The sequence below is a fragment of the Balaenoptera physalus genome (genome assembly GCF_965194825.1).
Source record: "Balaenoptera physalus genome assembly, chromosome: 12".
Lineage (NCBI taxonomy): Eukaryota > Metazoa > Chordata > Mammalia > Artiodactyla > Balaenopteridae > Balaenoptera > Balaenoptera physalus.
In genome coordinates, this window is record NC_138897.1 from 56,889,880 (window position 1) to 56,914,049 (window position 24,170).

Consider the following 24,170-nt stretch of genomic DNA (forward strand, 5'->3'; position numbering starts at 1 on the left):
TTTTTAAATATTTATTTATTCGGCTGTGTCAGGTCTCAGTTGCGGGTGTTAGTTCCCCCTCGGCATGTGGGATCTTAGTTCCCTGACCAGGGATTGAACCCTTGTCCCCTGCATTGGAAGGCGGATTCTTAACCACTGGACCACCAGGGAAGTCCCAGAGAGCATTTTTTAAACAACCTAATTTTCATCTATACAGAATCAATTAAATAAATTATATTGTATTCCTAATGGAATACTATTCAAATGTTAAAAAATAAGGAAACTCTTGTGTATTGACAAGGAAAGGTCTTCCAGATTCATTTAATGGAGAACAAAAGCAAGTCCATAACAGTATAGTACATTACCATCAAGTAGAAATGTGTGTATGTTTTCCTTATTTAAAAAAAAGATGAAGACACTAGTAAGAGTGGTTACGTTAGGGAACCACTAAGGTGGTGGATAGGGAAGTGCAGATAGTGGACAGGGAAGGGGAGAAGACTTTTCACCACTTTTTTATGCTTTTGAATTTTTGTTCTTTATATTATCACCGATATGTTATTTCAGATGAACTTTAGAATTACTTGGTCGTTTCTCCATAATATTTCACAGCAAAACTTAAAAAAAACATCATCCATGATCGTGTATATTTCAGTCAGTAAAGCTGGGATATTGTTTTCTCATTTTCTTTTCTTTTTTTTTTAATTTAGTTTTATTTATTTATTATTTTTGGCTGCACTGGGTCTTTGTTGCTGCACGCGGGCTTTCTCTAGTTGCCGTGAGCGGGGGCTACTTTTCGTTGTGGTGCGTGGGCTTCTCATTGCAGTGACTTCTCTTGTTGCGGAGCTCGGGCTCTAGGCACGTGGGCTTCAGTAGTTGTGGCTCGCGGGCTCTAGAGTGCAGGCTCAGTAGTTGTGGAGCACGGGCTCAGTTGCTCCGCGGCATGTGGGATCTTCCCGGACCAGGGCTCAAACCCGTGTCCCCTGCATTAGCAGGCGTATTCTTAACCACTGCGCCACCAGGGAAGTCCCTGTTTTCTCATTTTCTGATCCTGATTGTCCTTTCACTTCTCTCCGGGTAGAGGGACTTAGGGAAGTTAGTGGGAAAAGGTGATGTTTTCACCTGAATTGCCTTTTCCCCTCCTTCTCTGTAGATGTCAGACTGAATGCACCTCCCCCAATAGAATGTAAGGTCTACAAATACAAGAATTAAACAACAAAAAAAATCCATTTTGTCACTGGCGTATCCCTGATGCCTATAACCATGCCAGGCACACAGGAGGCACATAGTAGGGCAGAATAACTCATTCTAAGAAAATTGATCGCATGCATATGCCAGTCACTGTTTTAGACACTTGGACTACTTCAGTGAAGGAAAGAAAAATCCCTGCCCTCCCAGGGCCTGCTCATTTCTTCTTCAGTTTACCTGTGGTGAATGGTACCTTCTATCCAGTCGCCCTACTCAGAAACCTGTGTTATTCTTGATTTCTTTGTCTCCTTCACCCCAACGTCTTCACCCCAACTAGGACCTCTAAACATCTTTAGAACCTGTCCACCTTCTTCGTCGCCTCTTCCTGGGCCACCATCATCTCTTAAATCACCCTAACAACTCCTAACTTGCTTCCTGGCCCCTGGTCTTGCTTCTCTCAGCAAACATTCTCTCCCTCGTAAAGAGACAGAGCTTTCCCCAAGGTAAATGTGGCAGTGTCGCTCCCGTGCTGCAGACCCTTCAGTGGGTCCCCAGTTTGAAGCCCCAGCTCATTGACGATTGACATGGCCCTTCGTGACCAGCCCCCGCCTCGAGTACTCACATGCTAAGGTCAGGCCAATTGAACCTCTCTAAGAAGCTTTGCTGGAGCCATTGTCTCTCTTACCTGTGGGCCCTGGTCCATTCTGGGCCTCCCGCTTTGAACAGGCTTCAGGCTTTTGCTTGAATTTACTTCCTCTAGAAGAGTCACCCAACCCCCTAGACTGGATTAACTGCCTCTGCTAGGGTGTTTTGTGCTACCTGGTACTCTTCCCATTAGGACTGTATCACACTTTATTGTAATTATTGGTTAATTAGCTTACTTGCCTCTAGACCAGAGTTTCTCGGCCTCAGCACCATTGGTATTTCGCACTGGATAACTCTGTGGTGGAGGGCTGTCCGGCACGTTGTAAGGTGTGGGGCAGCATCCTGGCTTCTACTCATCAGGTGCCAGTAGCAACCCTTCCCCCATCCCCAGTTGTGACAACCAAAAATGTCTCCAAATGTCCCCTGGGAGGGAAGATCCACATAATTGAGATCCACTGCTCCAGACCAACCTGTTGGAGGACACGACCCACATCTGTCCACTCCGCCTGGCGGTGTCATTGAAGTCTTCACAAGGGAGGCATAACACCTGGATCTTACAGGATGAGCAGGTGTCCACCAACCGGAGGAGAAGGGAAGACGTTGTGGGTCACAAGGGCCGCATGTGCAAACTCTAAAAAGTATGAAATGGCCTGGCACATTACAGGGGCTATGGCCTGTTCGCTGTGGCTGGAATGTGGCTGCCACTGGCAGATGGACAGGAGCTGACCCTGGAGTGGGGCAGCTGCAAGTCCTGGAAGGCTTCTATGTCACATGCAAGTGACTTGGTCCTGTAGACCAGGGATTCTCCAGTGTCGTGTCCCAACACATGGGTGTGCTGTAATCACCTCCGAGGTAGGTGTCTCAAGTCATAACTAAAAATAAGGTTTTGAAATTTATGAATGACTCACCAAAAATAGAGTAAAAGCAATTAGTGTGGAACAGGATATAGTTATGCCTGTAGTACTGGTCACTCATTTGGCATTTTGCTGTGCTTTCTGCAGTGGGAGAGGGAGGGGTGTTTTATCTTGTCACCTGTGCTCCACCTAAACTCTGCACGTGAGGAAATGTGTCTCACGTGAGCTTCATGACCCCAAGTGTGTTGCAGCAGAAAAGAGGCTGAGGGCTGCTGCCTACAGCACCAGGAAGAATCAGCTATTTTTAAAACAAGCAAGGAGCACAATTAGGTTTGCCTTTTAGAACAAACCCTTTGGCTGCAGGATGGAGAATGGATGGTATCGGGCAACCCTGGAGAGAGGGGGACCAGTTAGGGAACTGATGCTATGGTCCAGGTGTGGGATCATGAGAGTCTGAATTAAGCAGAGGGATGGAGGGGAAGGCTTCGGGTTTCAGAGAGGTTACGGGGATAAAGTCAATAGGATTTTGTAAGTTGTTGAGGGAGGTGATGACACAGGAGGGCTGGGATGACATCTAGGTTTCTGGTTTGGCTGATTAGGGATAGTAGGAGAATGACCAGGATGGGGAGAGGGAAGTTCAAGGTAATGTTTAAGGCATGTTATCATCGGGAACTTGTGGGGTATCAGGGTGGCCATATCCTCGTGAGAAGGGGGATATGGGAATCATTAGTGCAGAGGTCATGGAGAAGTGGTGGCTGTGGGTGAGATTGTTCGGGAAAAGTCTAGAATAAGAAGAGGAGAACATCAGTGTCAGCACTGACTGGTACAGCTGGACTCAGGGAATAGTAGAGGTTGAGAAGGATGGGTCTGAGAATTGGGATAATAATTTGGAGAAAGTGGGAGAAAGGAGTTGTAAGAAGGATCACATGTGTATATTTGTGTCACTCGACAGATCTGCTGGGGGTGGATGGCATTTGAGACCATGGCACTCTGTTAAATTCACATTGGCCATTATCCTTTTCAGGTGGCAGACATTAATTGGTGGACTTTTGCTTCATGTGTCATGGAAACTGGGCTGGGTGGAGATCAACAGCAGTTCAAGGTAGGAGCACCTCTTCTGTGCTTGATTCATGACTCATACTCAGCTTCCTTGTGTATTATTTAACTTCTTCTGGTGTTACATTGGGAAACACGGGTGTTTATTTGAGTTGTATGATCTCTTAATTCCCTTCTAATCTTGAAATTAAATGATTTTGTAATCAAATAGAGCTCAAGTAGTGTTCTCCTGGTTAATAATGCCACTCTTATAATATTAAAATAAATTGAGATATACAATGTATAATACCATATTAATTTGGCTTTGTTTTAGATCATAGGACCTCTATGAATAAGTTATTAAATCAGCTTTAAATTTTTGGGGTAAATTTTTAATTTTGAAATTATTTCCTGCTTACAGAAAAGTTAGAAATAGTACAAAGAAGTCCCATATCCTTTACTCAGATTCCCCAATTATTATTTCACCTTGCTTCTCTTATCAGTTTTACTTGATATATACATACATATATGTATATATGTAATTTTTTTCTGAATTATTTGAAGGTAAGTTGCAGATTTTTTTTTACTTCTGAATTGTTGAGCATGTATCTCCTAAGAGCAAGGATGTTCTCTTACAGGACTACAATAGTTATCAAAATGAGGACGTTAACATTGATGCAATACTATTATCTCATGTATAGACCGATTCATATTTTGCCAGTTTTCTCAGTAATATTCTTTATAACCCTCTCCACAAAAATTTGATCCAGGGTCCGATTCAGATCACACATTGTTGTTATGATCCTATTAAGACCGCTTTTCAAATAGATTTGAAAGAAATGTCAAAGACAATGACATTTTTCAACCAAAATTGTAATCCGAATTGGCTATTCAGTCCTGCCTCACCCAAATAAATCCTCATGATTCTTTGAGAACATCATGCCTTGCCTGAAATGATGCACAAAATGAAAAGAAAATGAAGTCAAGTTTTACATGAATAAGGTAAACAACCCAACTGAATGATCAGGCCAAATCATTTGCCTTGTGGTCCAAGTTATCTGCCCAACTTCTCCATGAATTAGATTAACTGCTTCATTGCTAAGTCATCCCTTGGCTTGGCACTCTGGAGAAGCTTCGAGAATGAGTCCAGTATAAATATTAATAATTTTGGCTTCTTCTGAAGATATTTAACTGGAGAGCAAAACACTGGTATGAAGAAGTTTGACAAGGGAGAGGCCCTGGGAACTTAGGTGTGGATTAATTTCCCTGACCCTATTACGTCACAGTCCCTATTCTGAAAGACTATCACACGCAAGATGCTTAACTAATCCAAAGGAGTAGTTCATTAAGTCATAATTTTACATTTCCATGGTAGAGTGTCCTCCCCTTGATAAAACCCCAAAATATAAAATTTTGGGATTTTATATGTGATATTAAGCACAGGTCTTACTTTATACTCCATTGTTATGGTGGATAGTTCAATGAGAATGGGTCTTCATTTAAACGAATAGGAGCCCTGAATTCACAAGGCCTGTGATAGTTCTAAGATTTAGTTAAATGATGAAGCATTTTGACTCCAAATAGTTGAATGTATTCCTCCACAGAAGCAAGAGATTGGACTAGAATCAGGGAATTGGCCGTCAGATTTTGGACTGGGGTCCACTTCTGATCAACATGAATCTTCTACTTTTACAGTGTTCCTGACTATGATTATCTTATAATTTCTGATGTGAATTATTTACTTGTTCATAATGGTCATTTAAACATTACCTTAGGGAATTCCCTGGTGGTCCAGTGGTTGAGACTCTGTGCTTTCCCTGCCCAGGGCCTGGGTTCGATCCCTGGTCGGGGAACTAGGATCCCACAGGCTGTGCGGTGCGGCCAAAAAAAAAAAAAAAAATTTAAAATAAAATAAACATTACCTTAGTCATATTTTCTTAAAAGCGATGCCATTGTTCATACTCAAACATTTTTTTGTATGTAAAATATACATAACATAAATTTTACCATTTTTAAACATTTTTAAGTGTACGATTCAGTGGCATTAAGTACATTCACAATGTTATGCAACCATTACCACCATCCATTTCCAGACGTTTTCACCATTCTAAACAAAAACTCTGTACCCATTAAACAATAGCTCCCCCTTTTTCCTTCCACCACCCCCACAAGCCCCTGGTAAAGCTCTATTCTACGTTGTCTCTATGAATTTACCTATTCTAGGTACCTCCTTTAAATGGAATGATACAGTATTTGTCCTTTTGTGACTGGTTTATTTCACTTGGCATAATGTCTGCAAGCTTCATCTGTGTTGAAGCATGTGTGAGGATCTCCTTCCTTTTTAAGGCTGAATAATATTCCATTGTGTGAATAGAGCACATTTTGTTTATATACCACATTTTGTTTTTCCATTCATCCATTGATGGAATTCTTCATATTTGTATGAAGAGGGGTAGAGGGGATGACTAGTAGAACTGGGTGAAGTCAAAGATTCTCAAGATGCTTTTCCTGGAAGAAGTGGTCCTTGACAGAGAAGGATCCACTAGACACTGTTGTCCCTTTAACTTGCATGATGCTAGGTGCCACCCATCTCAGAAGAGCCATAATCATATCCCTTTTTGGTCCCCTTGCTAAATCTCCCAGAGACTTTTTCACCTCTATCCCCTGGACTTCCTTAGGTGGTTTCACAGCCACGCACACATGATGTCAGCTCAGTTAAGCTTCTTGTCAAAGATTCTAGTGTCTTAGTTTGTAGTGGGTCTTGTGGTTAATAACTGCTGTCACAGCTCAGGATTTCCTGTTACCATGGGCCCTGGGCAAAGGGGTGTTAGCAGGTAGCAAGCAGCAAGGACCCAGCTCCCGTGCTCCTTTGTGTGTGCCTGGGCTGGGTTTGTGTTTGCTGTGGCTACTGTTTCCTACTGGGCTTGGTTTTCCAATGATGTCATTAGAGAACCAAAGCCCAGCTTTGCTGTGTGACTGTGTACTTGTGCAGAGATAGCAGAGGTTGGGCTCTACTAAAAATGGAAACAACAGCTGGAAGACAGTTTGGAGTCCCTGATGGCATGATGGAATCTCATCATGGAGTTATAGTGATGGGGCTGGAGGGTGGGCCCCCAATTGGTCCTTAATAGCATATGCCATAGAGAGCTCACTTAGACTGTCCTTGTAGCCTGGAGCACAGCAGAATCCCAGATTCCCTTGCAAACAAGTCGCAGACCCTGGCACCATGTTTCTTTCATTGCAAAGAGGCCATACTTGCTGTGTTGGTCAGCCTCTGGCCACATCATGTATTGACTCCACCCAGTGATCTGATGGAATCATTCTTCTCCCAGGATGTTTGCCTGGCAGCCAGTTGTTATCACCGGGTGTTGGTTGATGCCCTGGAAGCCTCTGTCTTGGGAAAGATAGCACTGGTTTTCAGTCACAAGCTTGTCATTATGTGGTGGCAACTGTTGTAGCCAAGACTTTGCAGAGCATTGAAGTGATTTTTCTAGCAGATGTTGGAAGTCCTGTGCTGAAAGCTTTTTGTATTTCCAAAACATGATCCTAAATGAGCACTGTGACCTGTTTCAGCTGACTGGAAGTCTGGTAGCACAATGAGACCGTGGCACTCTGTTAGATTCTAGAACCATCGCTGAGGACCAACTCAGGCATGATTTCATTGGAGACTTTAGATGCCATCTCCTGGCTCCTATATTACCAGGCTGCATGTTTAAATAAAAACATTTTGAAAGTAATCTTTAACTTACATGCCACTTTTTGTCCACTATGCATATGAGAGTAAAATTTTGATTCTCAAGGTTTTCAAGTATGAGAAATTCTAAGTTAAAAAACCTATGCCATAATACCTTTGTGACCAGAGATTTCTAATAGATGAAGAAGCCCTCACGCCATAATTTTACATTAAGAGTCTTTGCTGGGGAAGCATAACGAATATCTTTGATAAAACCTCCAAATTAAGTCAGCCTTCTCCCTAAAGAAATGAATAGTGAGGCAATCAGGGTCGAGATTGTACTTCTTTTAAATTATTGATTATTTATTGTTTTTTAAGTGAGCTAGCCCACCTTTATGAAAGCTACTGGTGGTTGGAATTTCCCAAATCATGTTGTAATGTATTGATATTTCATTTTGAGTGACTCTTACAGTTTTCTAAAAAGTCATCTCTGCTCACAGAGGAAAGTTAGCTCTCAAATTCATGTATTTTTGATATTCTTCCCAGTTGTTTTCTCTCCAGAGAAATGCTTTACATATATACATATGTTGAAATTACTTTTTGGGGATAATACAGTTAACTTTCAAAACTTCCTCAGGAAACATGCTTAGAGCCACCAAAAGGATAAAATATTGAATAAAAGCTGATTGGTGTTGGTGTGGTGATTGGGGTGGTACCTGGGGGGAGTCCAGGAGGCCAGTGATGGTAAAAGGACAGGAGTTTTTGAAGTATCAGCTTTATTGAAGTATCATTTGCAAATAAAATTTTAAGATGTTTAAAGTGTACAATGTGATGATTTACTGTATGTATATATTGTGAAAGATTCTCACCATCTAGTTAACGAACACATCCAGCACCTCACATATTTATTTATCCTTTTTTTTTTTTTTTTTGGTGAGAACATTTAAGTTCTAGTCTCTTAGCAAATTTCAGTTATACAGTACAATGTGATCAACTGTAGTCAACATGTTATACATTAGATCCTCATAGGATACATTATTCATCATTCATGAGTAATCAATATACATTATTCATCTTGCAGCTGAAAGTTTGTGCCCTTTTACCAAACTCTCCCTGTTCCCCTCACCCCCCAGCCCCTGACAACCACTTTTCTCCTCTCTGTTTCTATAAGTTTGACTTTTATAAAAAAGATTCTGCGTATAAGTGATGCCATGCAGTGTTTGTCTTTCTCGGGATGGGATTTTTTGACCTTTGACACCTGCAGGTCATGCCCATGCCACTCAGTGCATAGGAGTCTGCTGAACTCATGATTTGTCATAGATACACCACGTGTGGAAGTCACTCTGAGTCCATATAACCCTTTCTGGCCTCTTAAGTCCATGGTGTGAAATGTAAACCTCCCCAGACTGAGATCAAAGGAGTTATGTCTTGCACATTAGCTTGGATTTGCAGGCCCTCGTGGACTGTGCACGGGCAAGGTGCTTGTACTGGGTTTTCTTTCTTTCTCACATCTATTAGAGATGAGATATGTGCCTCTTCTATCTTGCCTCACTTATCATTCGGGGACCTGGGTGGCCTATATTTCTTTTTCTTTTTTCTTTTTTGGACTATATTTCTTAGTACTGACTTCTCTGTTCTGTGCCATGCCTGCCGTCTGTCTCCTAAGGCTCACTTAACTGCACATCCAGCCTTGGTCCTCCCAGGGGAGGGGTGAGGCGCCCGAGGGTACCACCACTCGAAAGTTCCAGACGTTGGGACCCAAGCTGCCTTACTCTAAATCAGGAGTCAGCAAACAAGAGCCAGAAAGTAAATGTTTTAGGCTCTGTGGGCCATGCAGTCTCTGTCACAACTACTCAAATCTGCTGTTATAGCGGGAAAGCAGCCATGACAACGTAAACGGATGGGTGTGGCTGTGTGCCAATAAAATGCTATTTTCAGCAACAGGCAGCAGGTGGGATTTGGCCCGCGGGCCCTTGTTTGCTGCCTCCCGGCTCTAAGCTATCCTCTCTGAGAAACGGTGTCATCACAGGGTTCTTGGGTCTAAGTAATATTAGAGCTGGACAAGGGAGTGTGGCCCTGTGTGAGTCAGGGAGACAGTAAGGAATGAAGGAGAAAGGTCTAAGAATAGGAGGAAGCAGCGAGAAAAGGGAGTAAGACACTTGGAGGACCATATTCACCAGGAATGGACCAAAAAGATGAAATTAGGCATCTTCTGTAAGTAGGAAGTTAATGTATGCAGAAGTGCTTTTGAATTGTAAAGCAAATACTGATTTTACAGTTATAAGGTGTGTTACTGTTTTAGGCAGTGCCAATCAATAGTCAACACATCAACTCTGGTATCTTGGTCAGGTGTTATTTTCACATTTGGAAACTGCTTTGAGGTCACTAGGTGTCAGTATAACGCAGAGAATTTTTAAGAATTCAGCTCAAGGATCCCTCCAGGCTCCCATGAACAGATAAACTGAGTGTTTTCAGGGAGCAGATGTTCCCTCAATAATGCATTCTCTATTTGAAAAACAAATGTTTTAATTTAATTAGCCTTCATCTCAATAACAACAGTTTTATGATTCATGCCAACAGACTATTGTTAGCTTCTTGTAAAATGCTTTATTCATCAGGGTTCTTAGGGACAGTAGAGAGTGCACAAGCAGAAAAGAAAAAGTAGACAATGCACACAAGATGCAACATTTGTGCTTATAACTCACGTAGGAAAAATTGCGTATCACCACAATTTTCAAAACAGACCCTGTAGCGCGCGCACACACACACACACACACACACACACACACACACACACACACCCCCTGGCTCAGCCCTCACACCACAGAGACTCGAGATTCTGTCAGGACCTCCTCAGGATTTAATCCCATCTTGCCTCCTTTGATGGCACGTAGAACAATGTAAGAATAAACCAGCACAGAAGGCCCAGATGGTGCCACCTTATGAATTAAAGGTGGAGAGGAGGTGCCTTAATAGATGTGCCTCGTTTGTTCCTAATGCTCAGGCTGTTGAGTGTCTCAGAATCATGCAGTGTTAGAGCTGCCAAAGAGCATCTCAGTCAGCTCAGGCTGCTGTCACAAAAGACCACGGACTGGGTAGCTTAAACAGCAGACATTTATTTCTCACAGTTCTGGAGGCTGGGAAGTCCAAGATCAGGGTACCAGTGTGGTTGGTTTCTGTTGAGGGTTTCTTGTGGGTTTACAGATGTCTGCTTTGTTCCTGTATCTTTACATGGTGGTAGTGTGTGTGTGTGGGAGAGAGAGAGGGGGAGAGAGAGAGAGATGGAGAGAGGAGGCATGCTCTCTTGTGTCTCTTCTTACAAGGGCACTAATCCCATCATGAGGGCTCCATCCTCATGACCTGATTACCTCCCAAGGGCCCCGCCTCCAAATACCATCATACTAGGGGTTAGGGTTTCAACATATGATTCTTGGGAGGACATAAACATGCAGATCATAGCAGAGAATGAGTCAGTATAACGTCTCTGGAAGGCAATTCTGTAACCAGTTACAAACTTTAACGTGTGTATCGTTGAACAGCAATTCCACTTCAGGAAATGTATTCTGAACATTGTGAAAACATCATAAATATGAGCAGAGAATATATTCAAGGATAATCATTACTGTGTTAGAATAGTAAAAACCTAGGATAAGCTTAAATGTCCAGCAGTAGCCTGGTATTCAAGTATTAATAAATTGGGGATGACTGTTTTGACATGGAAAGATGTTAAGCAGGTTATAAAACAACCTGTGCAATTGGATCCCATTTTTGTTGAAATGTTCATATATGTGCATATGGATGCTGTTTGGAAGGAGATGTAACAAGGTATTAACAGTGGTTATCTTTGGGTAGTAGGATTGTAATTATAATGTTTTTCTTGATAATCTGTGTTTTCAAAATTTTCTAACATGGAAGGTACCACTTTTTAATAAGAAAAAGAGATAAATTATTATAGGAAACAAAATAACTGCCTCCATTTCAAGTTTCTAAGTTCATGTCTATTGAAGAAAAACATGTTTGTTTTTTAATGCAGTTGGTTTTTTGTTGTCACAGTTATAGGTTACACCATGATCGTTACAAATGTTTACTGAATTTGAAATTCTTAGGATTCTCGCATTGGGGCCATTTCAAACAGGCAGATGGCAGGATATGGAACTTTTTGCTTGCATCCCTGCCTTTGACAACTGATTAGCTGTAAGCACCAGCAATTCTGTTCAGGGCAAAGTCTCTGAAGCGCTTGAGAAAAGCAGAGGAAGAAATGTGAATTAGGGTCATGACTGCAGTTTCCTGATGTATCTTGCTGCTTTGTACCAAACTAGCAAGAGAAGGGAAAACTTTTTTTTTAAGTTACAAAAATAATACATGGTGATTCATTCAGCAAGTATTTGAGTGCCTACTGTATATGCCAGGTATTGTGTTAGGTGTAAGCGGTGCATAATGAACAAAACAGACAAAAATCCTTGCCCTCGTAGAGCTACATTCTAATTGATGCAGACAGACAAGAAACAACTAAAAATGTAACTGGATGATGTAATAGGTGTAGAGAAAAATAGAGCTGGGTAAGTGGATAATGTGTATGTGTGTGTGCCTGAGTATGGGCCAGTGGATGGGGGGGGTTGTTATTTTATATAGGGTGGATAAGAAGGACTCATGGTTAAGACGACTTTTGAGCAGAGATTTGAGTACGTGAAGGAGTGAACCATGCAGGTATGCGGAGGGGGAGGGCTCCAGGCTGAAGAATGTTTGATGATCAACAATGAGGTCAAAAGCAGTTTTATTCCACTTGTAAATGGAAGCATCACCATAGAAATCTTTAAATACCTCAACAACAATAATAATAAATAATAAAGTGTAGTCAAGTAGTACATATGTAGCCTCCAGAAAGGTACCAATTTATATCCCACAGCAGTATATGAAGGCATTAATTTTATGACCCCCTATATAAGATACCATTTTTAAAAATTACTAGTTTCTTGGGCAAAACTTGGTATATCATTGTTTTATTTTAAAGTCCTTTTAGTATTAGGGCGGTTGAATAACTTTTCACATGTTTATTGGCCATTTGTGTTTCTTGTGTGTGTGTGTATGTGTATGAGAGAGAGAGACATGCACACATACACAGACAGACAGGAAGAGGAGAGAGAAAATTACCTATTTCTGTCCTTTGAATGTTTTCCTTTTTTCTTTTGGGGAGTTGGTTATTTTCTTATTGATTTGTAAACACTCATTATACATCAAGGATATTAAACTCCAACCTGTTTTATATGTTGCCAGTGTTTTTCCTGGTTTGCTAATCATCGTTTCATTTTCTTTATGGTGTTTTGGCCATCTTATGTAGGTGGATCTGTCAGTCTTTCCTAGTGGCATCTGAACTTGGTGTTATGTGTGGATAAGCCAGAAGGAGAACATTTATTGAGTGTTGTTGTTTTCAGTGTGCCATGTGCTACCCCAAGTGCTGCGTATTCATTCTTTCAGCTAATTGTCTCGATAGCCTTCTGAGCATTCTTATCCCCATTTTATAAATGTAAAACTGAGCTCTCACTGCAAACTAGCTTTAGAGTTGGGATATAAATCAACTAGCTTTAGAGTTGGATATAAATCTTCTAAATAGGAAGGTTTGCCTGACCACGTTCTTTCTACTACACAGAACCTCCTGCTCTGTACTTGTGCATCCTTCCTACTCCCACCTCTAGATGACCTAGATGACCCCTAGATGATCCCAGCCCTAGATGCCCTGACCTAGAAGAAAGGGCACAGCCCAGGGACATGTGTGAAGTTTGTCCATCCCTTAGGGCTGTTGGTTAAAGTTTTCAGCTAACTGCTGGAACATTCCTTGGGAGTGAAGAGAGCTAATTATAATTTCCAAAGATTTGAGCAACCATGTGAATGTTATAAGATTATACTCTCCAGTGCCCAGAACCAGGTACAATTTCCATCACTTATTGCTATATCTCCTGAGGAAAGAATCCTCAGTTTTAGCAGACCTAACTAGGATGTAAAAATTAGTTTCCTCTCTTTCTGAAGAAAGGATTTTAAAGAAATACTTCAAGAGATGGCAAAAACACAAGGAAGCACCGCCCTTGTAGCTGGTCCTCACCTTGTCTCCACACTGCCTGGAAGAGTATGGAAAATTCAGTCATCATGAATTTTATCTGCCCCGGTAGCTGTTGAAAGGTCTGACCCCTCCATGTTGTAAGATCACACTTACAAGTCGTGGAAAACCTGGAAGCCAGAGGTCCAAATTCTAATTCCTGGAGCAGCCTGTGTATATTTTTTCTGGTTGAAGTTCTTCCTTTTTTTTTTTTTAACAACAAAAAGAAACTTATGCTTTATTGAGAGAAGAATTCTACTCTAGTAGTAAGATATAGAGGAAAATTTAGTCAGACCTTGTGCTATGTTCCGTACTTACAGTACTTACAGAGATGGAAGGGGTTTTTTTTGTCTTAAAATAACACAGATTTGTTATCTTACAGTTCTGGAATTCAGAAGTCCAAAATGGTTTCACTGGTATAAAAAGTCTTTGGCTGTAAAGAATTTGTTACAATTAGGAAATTTTTCCCGCATTTTTTATGTTACAAAACTTCACAGTACATCTTAAGTTTTCAAAGGTCGCAATTCCTTTTCAGAAATTTTTCCCCAGAAAAATTTACATTTATACATATCTTCTAATTTTGCCTAAACTTTCTTTTTGAAGTTATTTCTCTGTATTTTAGGGCAGACGGGTTAAAATACAAGAGGTTCCCTAGCGCTGTTTTCTTTCCCTCACGTCCATGGCCATTCAGATACCCTGACGTCTCCTAGAGTATGTATGCGAGTCGCAGGAGTTTTCTTTGTTTAGGAGTGGGTGGAGCACGCATGCCTGGGGCCTCACTGACCTTCCATTCTGAAGTGTCGGGCTTGCCGCAGCTGGGCCAGCCGCTGTTTCACCCTGCACACGCCTTCCTTCTTTCCTCATCATGTTCCCCACAGTACATGCTCTGGGCTTCCTTCTAGGGCACAGCAGGCCATGGGACTTGGCCCTTAATGTCTAATGGGAAAGTCTTTTCCTAGAAGAGTAGCAATTGGTCGGTATTAGCTTGGCCCGTTAGGATGGAGGCTGGCATTTCCATTCTTTGTTCACCTTTTGGTTGGAAGTACAGATGTCTGTGATCGCAGCAGGACTAGTAATAGCAGAATATTTCTCAGATAACTAGCTGCTTGAGCTGCTACCAGAGCAAAATCATGTTGTGTTTGCAACTTATTTATTTATATATCATTGTCTCACGTTAGATTATTATGAGATCCTTGAGGGTGAAGTACGAGAGGCAGTTAAAAGCAAGGTTTTAAGTCAGACAGGCCTGAATTCAAATTGTAGCTTTGCCATTACCAGCTTTTCTGACCGTAGACAAATTACTTAAACTCTTTGTGCCTCAGTTTCCTCATCTGCACAGTGGGGGTAATAATAATAATAATAATGATACTTTCCTCGTGAGATTGTTGCGCAGATTTTATTTTATTATTATTTTTTATTTATCTATGCTTAGATAAATATTTTTTGGCCACTCTGCACGGCTTGCAGGATCTGTTCCCCCACCAGGGATTGAACCCAGGCCACAGCAGTGAAAGCCTGGAATCCTAACCACTAGGCAACCAGGGAACTCCCACAGATTTTAAAAAGATTACATTGTAGAAAACATTTAGCACAGTGCCTGGTTTGTAGCAAGGGCTCAAAAAATGTCATTGGTGATGCTGCTGGTTTTTTTTGGTGGTTTGTTTGTTTTTTTAATTAATTAATTTATTTTTGGCTGCGTTGGGTCTTTGTTGCTGCGTGCAGGCTTTCTCTAGTTGCGGAGAGCGGGGGCTACTCTTCGTTGTGGTGCGCGGGCTTCTCATTGCAGTGACTTCTCTTGTTGCGGAGCACCGGCTCTAGGCGAGCGGGCTTCAATAATTGTGGCTCGCGGGCTCTAGCGCGCAGGCTCAGTAGTTGTGGCACACGCGTTTAATTGCTCCGCGGCATATGGGATCTTCCCGGACCAGGGCTTGAACTCGTGTCCCCTGCATTGGCAGGCGGATTCTTAACCGCTGTGCCACCAGGGAAGTCCCTGATGCTGCTGTTAATATTAACTCTGGCGCTGTGAGCACCTTGCAAGTTGCTGTGAGTTTGGCTGAATGACTATATACAGGAAGTAGGGTTCGAAGGCCTTATCTGAGACTAGAAACATTTTCATGCCCTGTTCCCTGGGAAGTTGTACAAAAGCAGGTCTGATGATAGAGTGCCTGCCCATGTTAATAAAATTAACAAAGAACACTTCTTGAACAGGCTCCATCCCAGGAGAGCAGTTCATTGAGTTACTTGGGATTATTATGTTATATCCTGCTGGAATGGCTTCATTAATTTATATTTATTTTAGAATAACTCTGGGAACTTGAATTAGCAAACCGAATGCATTTGTAACTGATGGGGGAAGCAAGTTGCACCCTCAGTGATGTGTACTCTATGGAAAGACTGGGGTTTTGCTTTTTTTTTTTGCTTTTTAAAACTTTATTTCAACATAACTGTACTTACAGAAATACACTCATGTTGGTTATTAGAATGCAATTTAACTTATCCTACACAATTTGGACCAAAAAACTTGGTACATGGTTTTCTTTAAAAAAGAAAGAAAAATTATTTGCAATCTGGTTTATTTTTCAGCTATTACAAATGTGTATAAAAGATCTACCATCAAATGCTGCTAAAGCAAACAGCATGAACCTTGAGAAATTAAAGTTTGGTTTGTCTCTGAAAAATAACACGTATTGCACTGTAAAAGTTTATAAAATTGGTGCAACAGAACATTGTTGTAATGTTTCAATGCCAGTTCACAGAGTTCAGTAACTAATGGATGTTGATGAGGGTGGGGAGAGCCTATGTGTACGTATGAAAATATAAAAGCTATCCAATCTAGTTAATATTGCATGCAGATCACAAGTTTACTCAAACCAAGATTCAGATAATTTCTTAAATCTGAATTAACACTACTGGTCCAGTTCATCTGCTGTCAACAAGGAAACTGCACAGTAGCTGTTTTTGTGATTTGTGCAAAAAAAAAATGAAGTTTCTTCCCCCAGGTTTTCAGTCTAGAACTGAAACTACAGGAAAGGTGTTCTGAGGAGAGCAAGATTCTAAACTGTGTTGAAAAAGCAGTTCTTTGGACTGGCTGTCCATTGGTTAGGACTCCATGCTTTCACTGCTAGGGGCCTTAGTTTGACCCCTGGTCAGGGAACTAAGATCCTGCAAGCCACGCAGTGTGGCCAAAAAAAAGAAAAAAAAAAAAGAAAAAGAAAAAGAAAAAGCAGTTCTTGGTGTGGCCACAAGGGAATCAAAGAAATGTGCCCTTGAGAAGTCCTTGGAGATTCCCTAAACTGGCATCCCAGGTTAACGGTTGAGGCTCAGCACATGGCCACCCAGCTCAAGTTCAGGCACTCTTTTCAATTCCATCCTTTCACACTGTGGTTCCTTTTGTTGTGGTTCCCTGGAGCTGTTTGGGACCTTGCCTAGGTAAATAGCCTTTAAAAATTTTTTTAAATAATTTGGCATGTGTTCAAAGCCTCCGGCTACTTAAATTCCAAAGAATAACATTCACTGCTTCTTAAAAAAAAAATCAGATCTGTTCTTTCTCCCAACCTGCAGGAAACCTTTTCCATCTCCAGCTCGTCTGTGCCCGATTGTGGGATCAGTAACGCCACATCGTTGGCTGAGTGACGGACTGTAGGCAGGATGGCTTGGTCAGCTTCCGTCCCTCTCAATGATACAGAGCGAATCATGCTTCACAAGACACCTGGGGATGTTTAGACAACCATGAGTGCTGTATTTGGTGTATGGGAGGGTCATACCTTCCAGAGAGGTCTTTTGGACATAAAGTGACAGGAATCTATGGCCTCTTTCCCTTTTACAGATCTGATGTTTTGACATGGCTTCCTGCTTCAGTGTTGTTTGTGTGTATCATCTATGCTGGTTCCAGAGCACTGTCCAGACTGGTAAGTGTTAGAGGTTTTGGAGGGGACAGTCCCTTTCCCTTCTTCCCCTTTGCCTTTAACTTGTTGCGCCTTGGATCAATAGGGGACAAAGCAACAGCTTTAATGATGGTACAGCTAGATTGAAGAAAAAGTCTTGGGGCTGAGGCCAACGTGGCGTGCTCCCACTCCCTGAATTGAAGATAACCAGATAACAGGGAAGGACCGACTTGTTTTACAAGATGGAGAGCTGCAGATGGAGACGCAGGAAGCCGGAGTAGTGATATTTGTGGAGCTTGCTCTGCGTGAATACACCCCGTCCTTGGGAGCAGGGAGGGTGGGCTCAGTCTGCTCCTTGCTTCCGGGGACCGTGACCCTGCCCATCAGTAACACGGCCTGGGTGGGCTGGGCTTAGTCGTGGGTTCGCATGCTTGGCACGGAATTGATGCCCAGTACAAGGGGACACTAGTGAAACAAGTGTTCATTCTGTCCTCCCACCCAGACCCCAGGACTGAGCTCCTCAAAGGAGGGTACTGTGAGGAACAGATTTCTTCCAGTTATGTTATATATTATATGGAACTCCAAAAATTTAGTTATTTTGCCACCAAAGGAGAATCCATAAATATCAGCATTGACCAGAGTCTCAGAACGTGGCTTAAAAATCAGGAACATTTTTTTTTCATATAGTTAAGGTTTTTTTTTTTTTTAATTGGGGTATAGTTGCTTTACAATGTTGTATTAGTTTCTGCTGTACAACGAAGTGAATCAGCTATATGTATACATATATCCCCTCCCTCTTAGACCTCCCTCCCACCCCACCCCCCATCCCACCCACCTAGGTCACCACAGAGCACCAAGCTGAGTTCTCTGTGCTATACAGCAGGTTCTCACTAGCTATCTATTTTACACATGGTAGTGTTTATATGTCAATCCCAATCTCCCAATTCATCCCACTTCCCCATCCCCTGCCGAGTCCACATGTCCATTCTCTACATCTGCATCTCTATTCCTGCCCTGCAAATAGGTTCATCTGTACCATTTTTCTGGATTCCACATATATGCGTTAATACACGATATTTGTTTTTCTCTTTCTGATTTACTTCACTCCGTATGACAGACTCTAGGTCCATCCACGTCTCTGCAAATGACCCAATTTCGTTCCTTTTTATGGCTGAGTAATATTCCATTGTATATATGTACCACATCTTCTTTATCCATTCGTTTGTTGATGGAACTTTAGGTTGCTTCCATGTCCTGGCTATTGTAAATAGTGCTGCAATGAACATTGGGGTGCATGTATCTTTTTGAATTATGGTTTTCTCAGGGTATATGCCCAGTAGTGGGATTGCTGGGTCATATGGTAGTTCTATTTTTATTTTTTTAAGGAACCTCCATATTGTTCTCCATAGTGGCTGTATCAATTTACATTCCCACCAACAGTGCAGGAGGGTTCCCTTTTCTCCACACCCTCTCCAGCATTTGTTGTTTGTAGATTTTTTGATGATGGCCATTCTGACTGGTATGAGGTGATACCTCATTGTAGTTTTGATTTGCATTTCTCTAATGATTAGTGATGTTGAGCATCTTTTCATGTGTTTGTTGGCCATCTGTATGTCTCTTTTGGAGAAACATCTATTTAGGTCTTCAGGAATGGTTTTATACTCTAATTGCTGTTTTTAATCTATCAGAAAATGATTGTATTCTAATGTTTGAAAAAATGCGAAATTTTCAAACAATTCAGTCTTTTAACGTAAAGTTTGTTGTTATGTTGGCCCCTTAGGCCTCAGATCTGAAAACAGTAAAAACAAAATCTGCCTCTCTGGATAATAATAGTATTGTTAGGACAACTCCAAAGCTGCAAAATAGTGGCTGAGAATTAACTGGGATAATTTCTAAATTAAATCGATAATTTCTAAATTAAATCATCATTTTTCTTTCATGATTCATAAGCTTGAGTAGATGGGATGATGTGTGCGATGGGGGAGAAAATAGCCTGGGTGACCTAAGAAGTGAGACACAGAGCACGTTGGTGCTGAGCCCAGAACAGGGGGCCAGGCTGGCTCTCAGCTGCCGCTCTTGATGCTGTCAGGCTCCTCCAAGTCCATGGTCTCACTTTACCGCCTCTGGCCTGCAGGGGGAGCTTCCTCTTCTATAGCAGAGTATAGGATTTGACTGGAAAACAAAAAAACAAAAAACAATCTATTGTTGTACAAAAGTTTTTCAAATTTTTTGTAGGCTCTGGATAGTTATGGATGCCAGAGTTTTGAAGTTTGAATAACTAAAGTGTTGGGCTAATAATGATAATAATTTTTTGTTTGTATAGTGCTTTTTCATGTGTTTCCGGAGTGATTTCCTTTGTATCTTTTCATGTGCATCTCACAGTCACCTGATATGTGAGGCAGATGTTAATAACCTGGCAGAGGAAAACACTTAGGTGTGGGAAGTCTTGGTAACCTGTCTCTAGTCCCAGGTAACGGCAGCTCTTCTGACTCCCCACCTTTTGCCTTTTCAGATTTGTCTCTTTAGGATCAATGTATATGGATTGTAGAATGAGCCCAGGGTACAGTAGTCATGCATAAACTTGAGACTCTTGGTTGCAAGTGTTAGAAAGCTCACCAACTGGTCTAAGTAAAGGGAAATTTCCTGGTTCACATTAATGAAAAGTCATAGTGTAGAAACTGCTTCAGGCATGGCTTGACCCAGAGGTTCCAATGACCTACTCAGAATCCAGCTTCTGTCTCTCTTTCAGTTCTGCTCTCTGTCTTTGCTTCATTTCACAGCCAGGCTCTCGCCTCATGGGTGTTGTTGACTTCAGGCTGACATCCTCACAACTTTAAGTCTAATGGAAAGACTGTCTTCCTTGTAGCTTCTGCATGAGTCTCACAATTCACTCTGATTGCATCAGTCAGGGCCACTGCCCATCCCAGGTCTAAAAGCTGGATGGATTTACATTGATTGACCAGTCCTGAATCATGACTTTTCTGAACCATTCACTGTGACTGGAGAGACTCAGAGCACTGTTTGGCCAGCCCTGGTCATACAGGATCCCCAGCTGGACCCACAGACTGAGAAAGGGTGAGGCAGATGCTTTATATTGGAGTTTTTTACCAAGGAAGGAATAAGGAGGCTGGCTAGGTGGCCAAAAAACCCTCAAAAGTCCATTATAAATGTCAGTCTAGTACGTCTCAGGCAGATAGAGAGTTCTGTAACCTGGAACAATGCTTCTCAGAGTGTGGTCCACAGAAGGTGATAGCCTGTGAGCTCTTTGTTACCTGTCTGTAAGGAGATTGTGCCAGAATGAACATCACGCTTGGCACTAAACACACTGATTAGTTTGAGCTGACATTTTTTTTTTCATAGCAGGACTTTTTGAGGAAGGAAGCAGTGCACTGACTTATATTCTGTGCGAGCTCCTTATCTTTTGGAGGGACCGCATTTGAGTGCCCCTGGCCTAGAGCACAGACTTCTCTCACAGGCAGAACGAAGCTGCTGCAATTCAAACTCTGAGCAAAGGGAAACAACCCCAAACCAAATATACCCGATTAGAGTGGGAGGAGGACAGAAAGGAGACACTTATTAATGTTTTTTTTAGTGAAATAACTCAACCCAGCATCTGTTCTTTGTTTTCTGAGTTTTTTGTTTTTACATAGTTGCTTAAAAATTTACAGAGTGGATGAAACACGAGGCACTCGTACAGCTTGTGTTAGATGGAAAACCCGTGTCAGTATGCTGGTGCCAGGCTGGCAGTTTCATGAATCCACGAGGACCTGGGGGAAACATGCTCAGTTAAAATCCATGGGTGTGTTGTTATGCAAAACACTTAGGAAGTTGCTCTGCTCCATAAAGGCCTCCTTTCTCTGACAAGACTTTGAAACTATTCTTCTGATGTGCAACTTCTGAGAGCAAGCTGATTTAACTCTGCAAAGGTGAGGTGGGGACAGTTCTTTATTGATTTTTCTACCTGGAACTCACAACCGAATGATAGAATTAAGGGAAGGAGATTATTCTTGTGGCTCTCCATTCAGCAAATATTTATTGGGGAATCTACTTCTGGGGGCTTAATGAGGAATAAGACCTGCTTCCTGACCTTGAAGAACTTCCAGGGGAATCCGTGAGAGACACACAACTCACCATGGGAACAGGCATCGTGAATAGTCAGCGTTATATATGTGTGCCGGGCACTTCCTATTGTCAGACCTCATGACATATGAAGTTGGACTTAATTACTCCCATTTACAGATGAGGAAACTGAGATGCAAATTATTTGGCCAAGGTCACCGACTAGTAAATGTTAAAGCGGAGATGCAAACTCAAGCCCATCCAACGATAGTGGTTCATCTGCAACGCTTACCCTCTTTCCTCCCTAAATCACAACAGGCAAAGGAGATGAGCCCATCAGGATGGAGCTGGGAGGAGGGGAGAGGAGCCGTGTGGCTGTCCTCCCTTCTACATGGGCTAATTTGGCTCTGCTTCGCCAGCTTTCCTGCCCTGGATAAGGTCACAGTGATGAGGGCTGATGGCATGAATGTCAGTCTTTGGAGGGACAGGACAACTTCAACCAGTCGTTGTTACTCTTATTATAATTCCCCTGCCGCAGCCCTTCTCAGCTGGACAGGATTGCCTCAAAGCCTGTGCTGGCGAGTGTTTAGAACAGATGTGCAGATTCTCACACTCAGGAGCTGGCCAGGGAGAAGCCACCCCAGTGCTGGTGATCTGGTTGCTCAAACCATGCTCTTTTCTTGCTTAGGGTCAGCAGTTGGAAGACTCTGCAAATCTAAATTGAGGCATCTGGACAGGACTGGCCTTGGTTTCCTACCCAGCACTTTGATCTTGAGCCTTCCCTAACTGCTTGTCAGGGTTTCTGTCTTCACTCAACACAATGGAATAGAGATTGGCCGGGGGTGTCGGTGAGGAAACACACATGGGTGATCAGACTCGCGTGGAGTGAAATTACTCAGTTAAGCAAACTGGAGCCTGTGGGTTCCCTCCCGCTTGGTTTGGCTCCAATACCACATAAGGGATCTTGGATCCATAGGGAAAAGAACGTAAATGTTGATCCATCAATAGAATGGAGACCCTTCCCCCTAAGGTTCCCTGTCTCTGTGGTTAGAGGCAGTTCTCCTCTTTCACGTGGTTTTCTCATCAGAGGTGATCGGAGTCCGATTGCAAGGATGACTTAAGATGTGGGCGCAGTGGCAAAATAATAACCCCCTCCTCTGCATTTTAGTTATGTTCCTGCTCCATCTAAAGATGTTTTCCGGGCTTCCCTGGTGGCACAGTGGTTGAGAATCTGCCTGCCAATGCAGGGGACACGGGTTCGAGCCCTGGTCTGGGAAGATCCCACATGCCGTGGAGCAACTAGGCCCGTGAGCCACAACTGCTGAGCCTGCGCATCTGGAGCCTGTGCTCCGCAACAAAGAGAGGCCGCGATAGTGAGAGGCCTGCGCACCGCGATGAAGAGTGGCCCCTGCTCGCCGCAACTGGAGAAAGCCCTCGCACAGAAACGAAGACCCAACACAGCCAAAAATAAATAAATAAATAAATTTATAAAGATGTTTTCCATAACCCTTATAAAATGACCTATTAAAGCTGGGCTCCAAGGGGAGAATTTCATGACGCTGGACTTAGCAATGATTTATTGGCTATAACAGCAAGACACATGCAACAAAAGAAAAAAATAGACAAATTGGACTTCATCAGAATGAAACTTTGGTGTATCAAAGCACGCTGTCAACAGAGTAAAATGGCAATTCACAGAATGGGAGAAAATATTTGAAAATCATCTATCTGATAAGGGATTAATATCCAGAACATATAGAAAGCTCCTAAAATTCAGCAACAAAAACCAAACAACCTGATTGAAAAATGGGCAAAGGACTTGAATAGACATTTCTCCAAAGAAGATATGCAAATGGCCACTGAGCCCATGATAAGGTACTCAACATCATTAAGCATTAGGGAAATACAAATCAAAATCATGAGATACCACTTTGTGCCCATTAGGATGACCGTTATCAAAAAAATAGAAAATAACAAGTGTTGGTAAGGATGTGGAGAAATTGGAACTCTTGTGCACTGCTTTTGGGAATGCAAAATGGTACAGCTGCAATGAAAAACAGTATGGTGATTCCTCAAAAAATTGAAAATAGAGTTACCATATGACCCAACAAAAAAATTGAAAGCAGGGACTTGAGCAGATATTTTGTATACCTGTGTTCACAGCAGCATTATTCACAGTAGCCAAAAGTTGGAAACAATCCAAATGTCTATTGACAGATGAATGGATAAACAAAATAGTATATCAGTACAATGGAATATTATTCAGGCTTAAAAAGGAAGAAAATTCTAACACATGCTACAACATGGATGAACCTTGAAGACATGTTAAATGAAATAAGCCAGTCACAAAAGGACAAGTCCTGTATGATTCTACTAATACGAGTTACTTAGAATAGTCAAATTTATAGAGACAGAAAGTATTGGTGCTTACCAGGAGCTGTGGGCTGGGGAGAATGGGGAATTATTGTTTAATGGGGACAGAATTTCAGATGAAAAGAGTTCTGTGAAAGGATGGTGGTGATGGTCGCACAACAATGTGAATGTACTTAATGCCACTGAACTATACACGTAAAAACGGTTAAAATGGTAAATTTTATATGTGTATTTTACCACAATTAAAAAGATATGTTTATAACTCCCCTCCCCAGGCTACAACAGAGATTTTCTTGAGGATTATATGGGGGAGGGGGATATGTTCTCACTCGCCTCACTCAGAGCCCTTTCGGGTGCTGTAGGAGGTGCATATTTAATTTAACTGAATTCAT

At 42.0% G+C, this 24,170-nt stretch overlaps 1 protein-coding gene across 2 annotated transcripts in view; it reads left to right on the plus strand.

Moving 5' to 3' along the window:
* The window catches only part of TMEM241 (transmembrane protein 241), a 113,460-nt gene that overhangs the window by 13,147 nt on the left and 76,143 nt on the right, over window positions 1-24,170 (plus strand). For both annotated transcript variants that reach the window (XM_082418731.1, XM_082418732.1), the window contains 2 exons: window positions 3,688-3,765; window positions 17,289-17,370. In XM_082418731.1, the coding sequence (XP_082274857.1) occupies window positions 3,688-3,765; window positions 17,289-17,370 (160 nt within the window). The remainder of the gene's footprint in view (window positions 1-3,687; window positions 3,766-17,288; window positions 17,371-24,170) is intronic.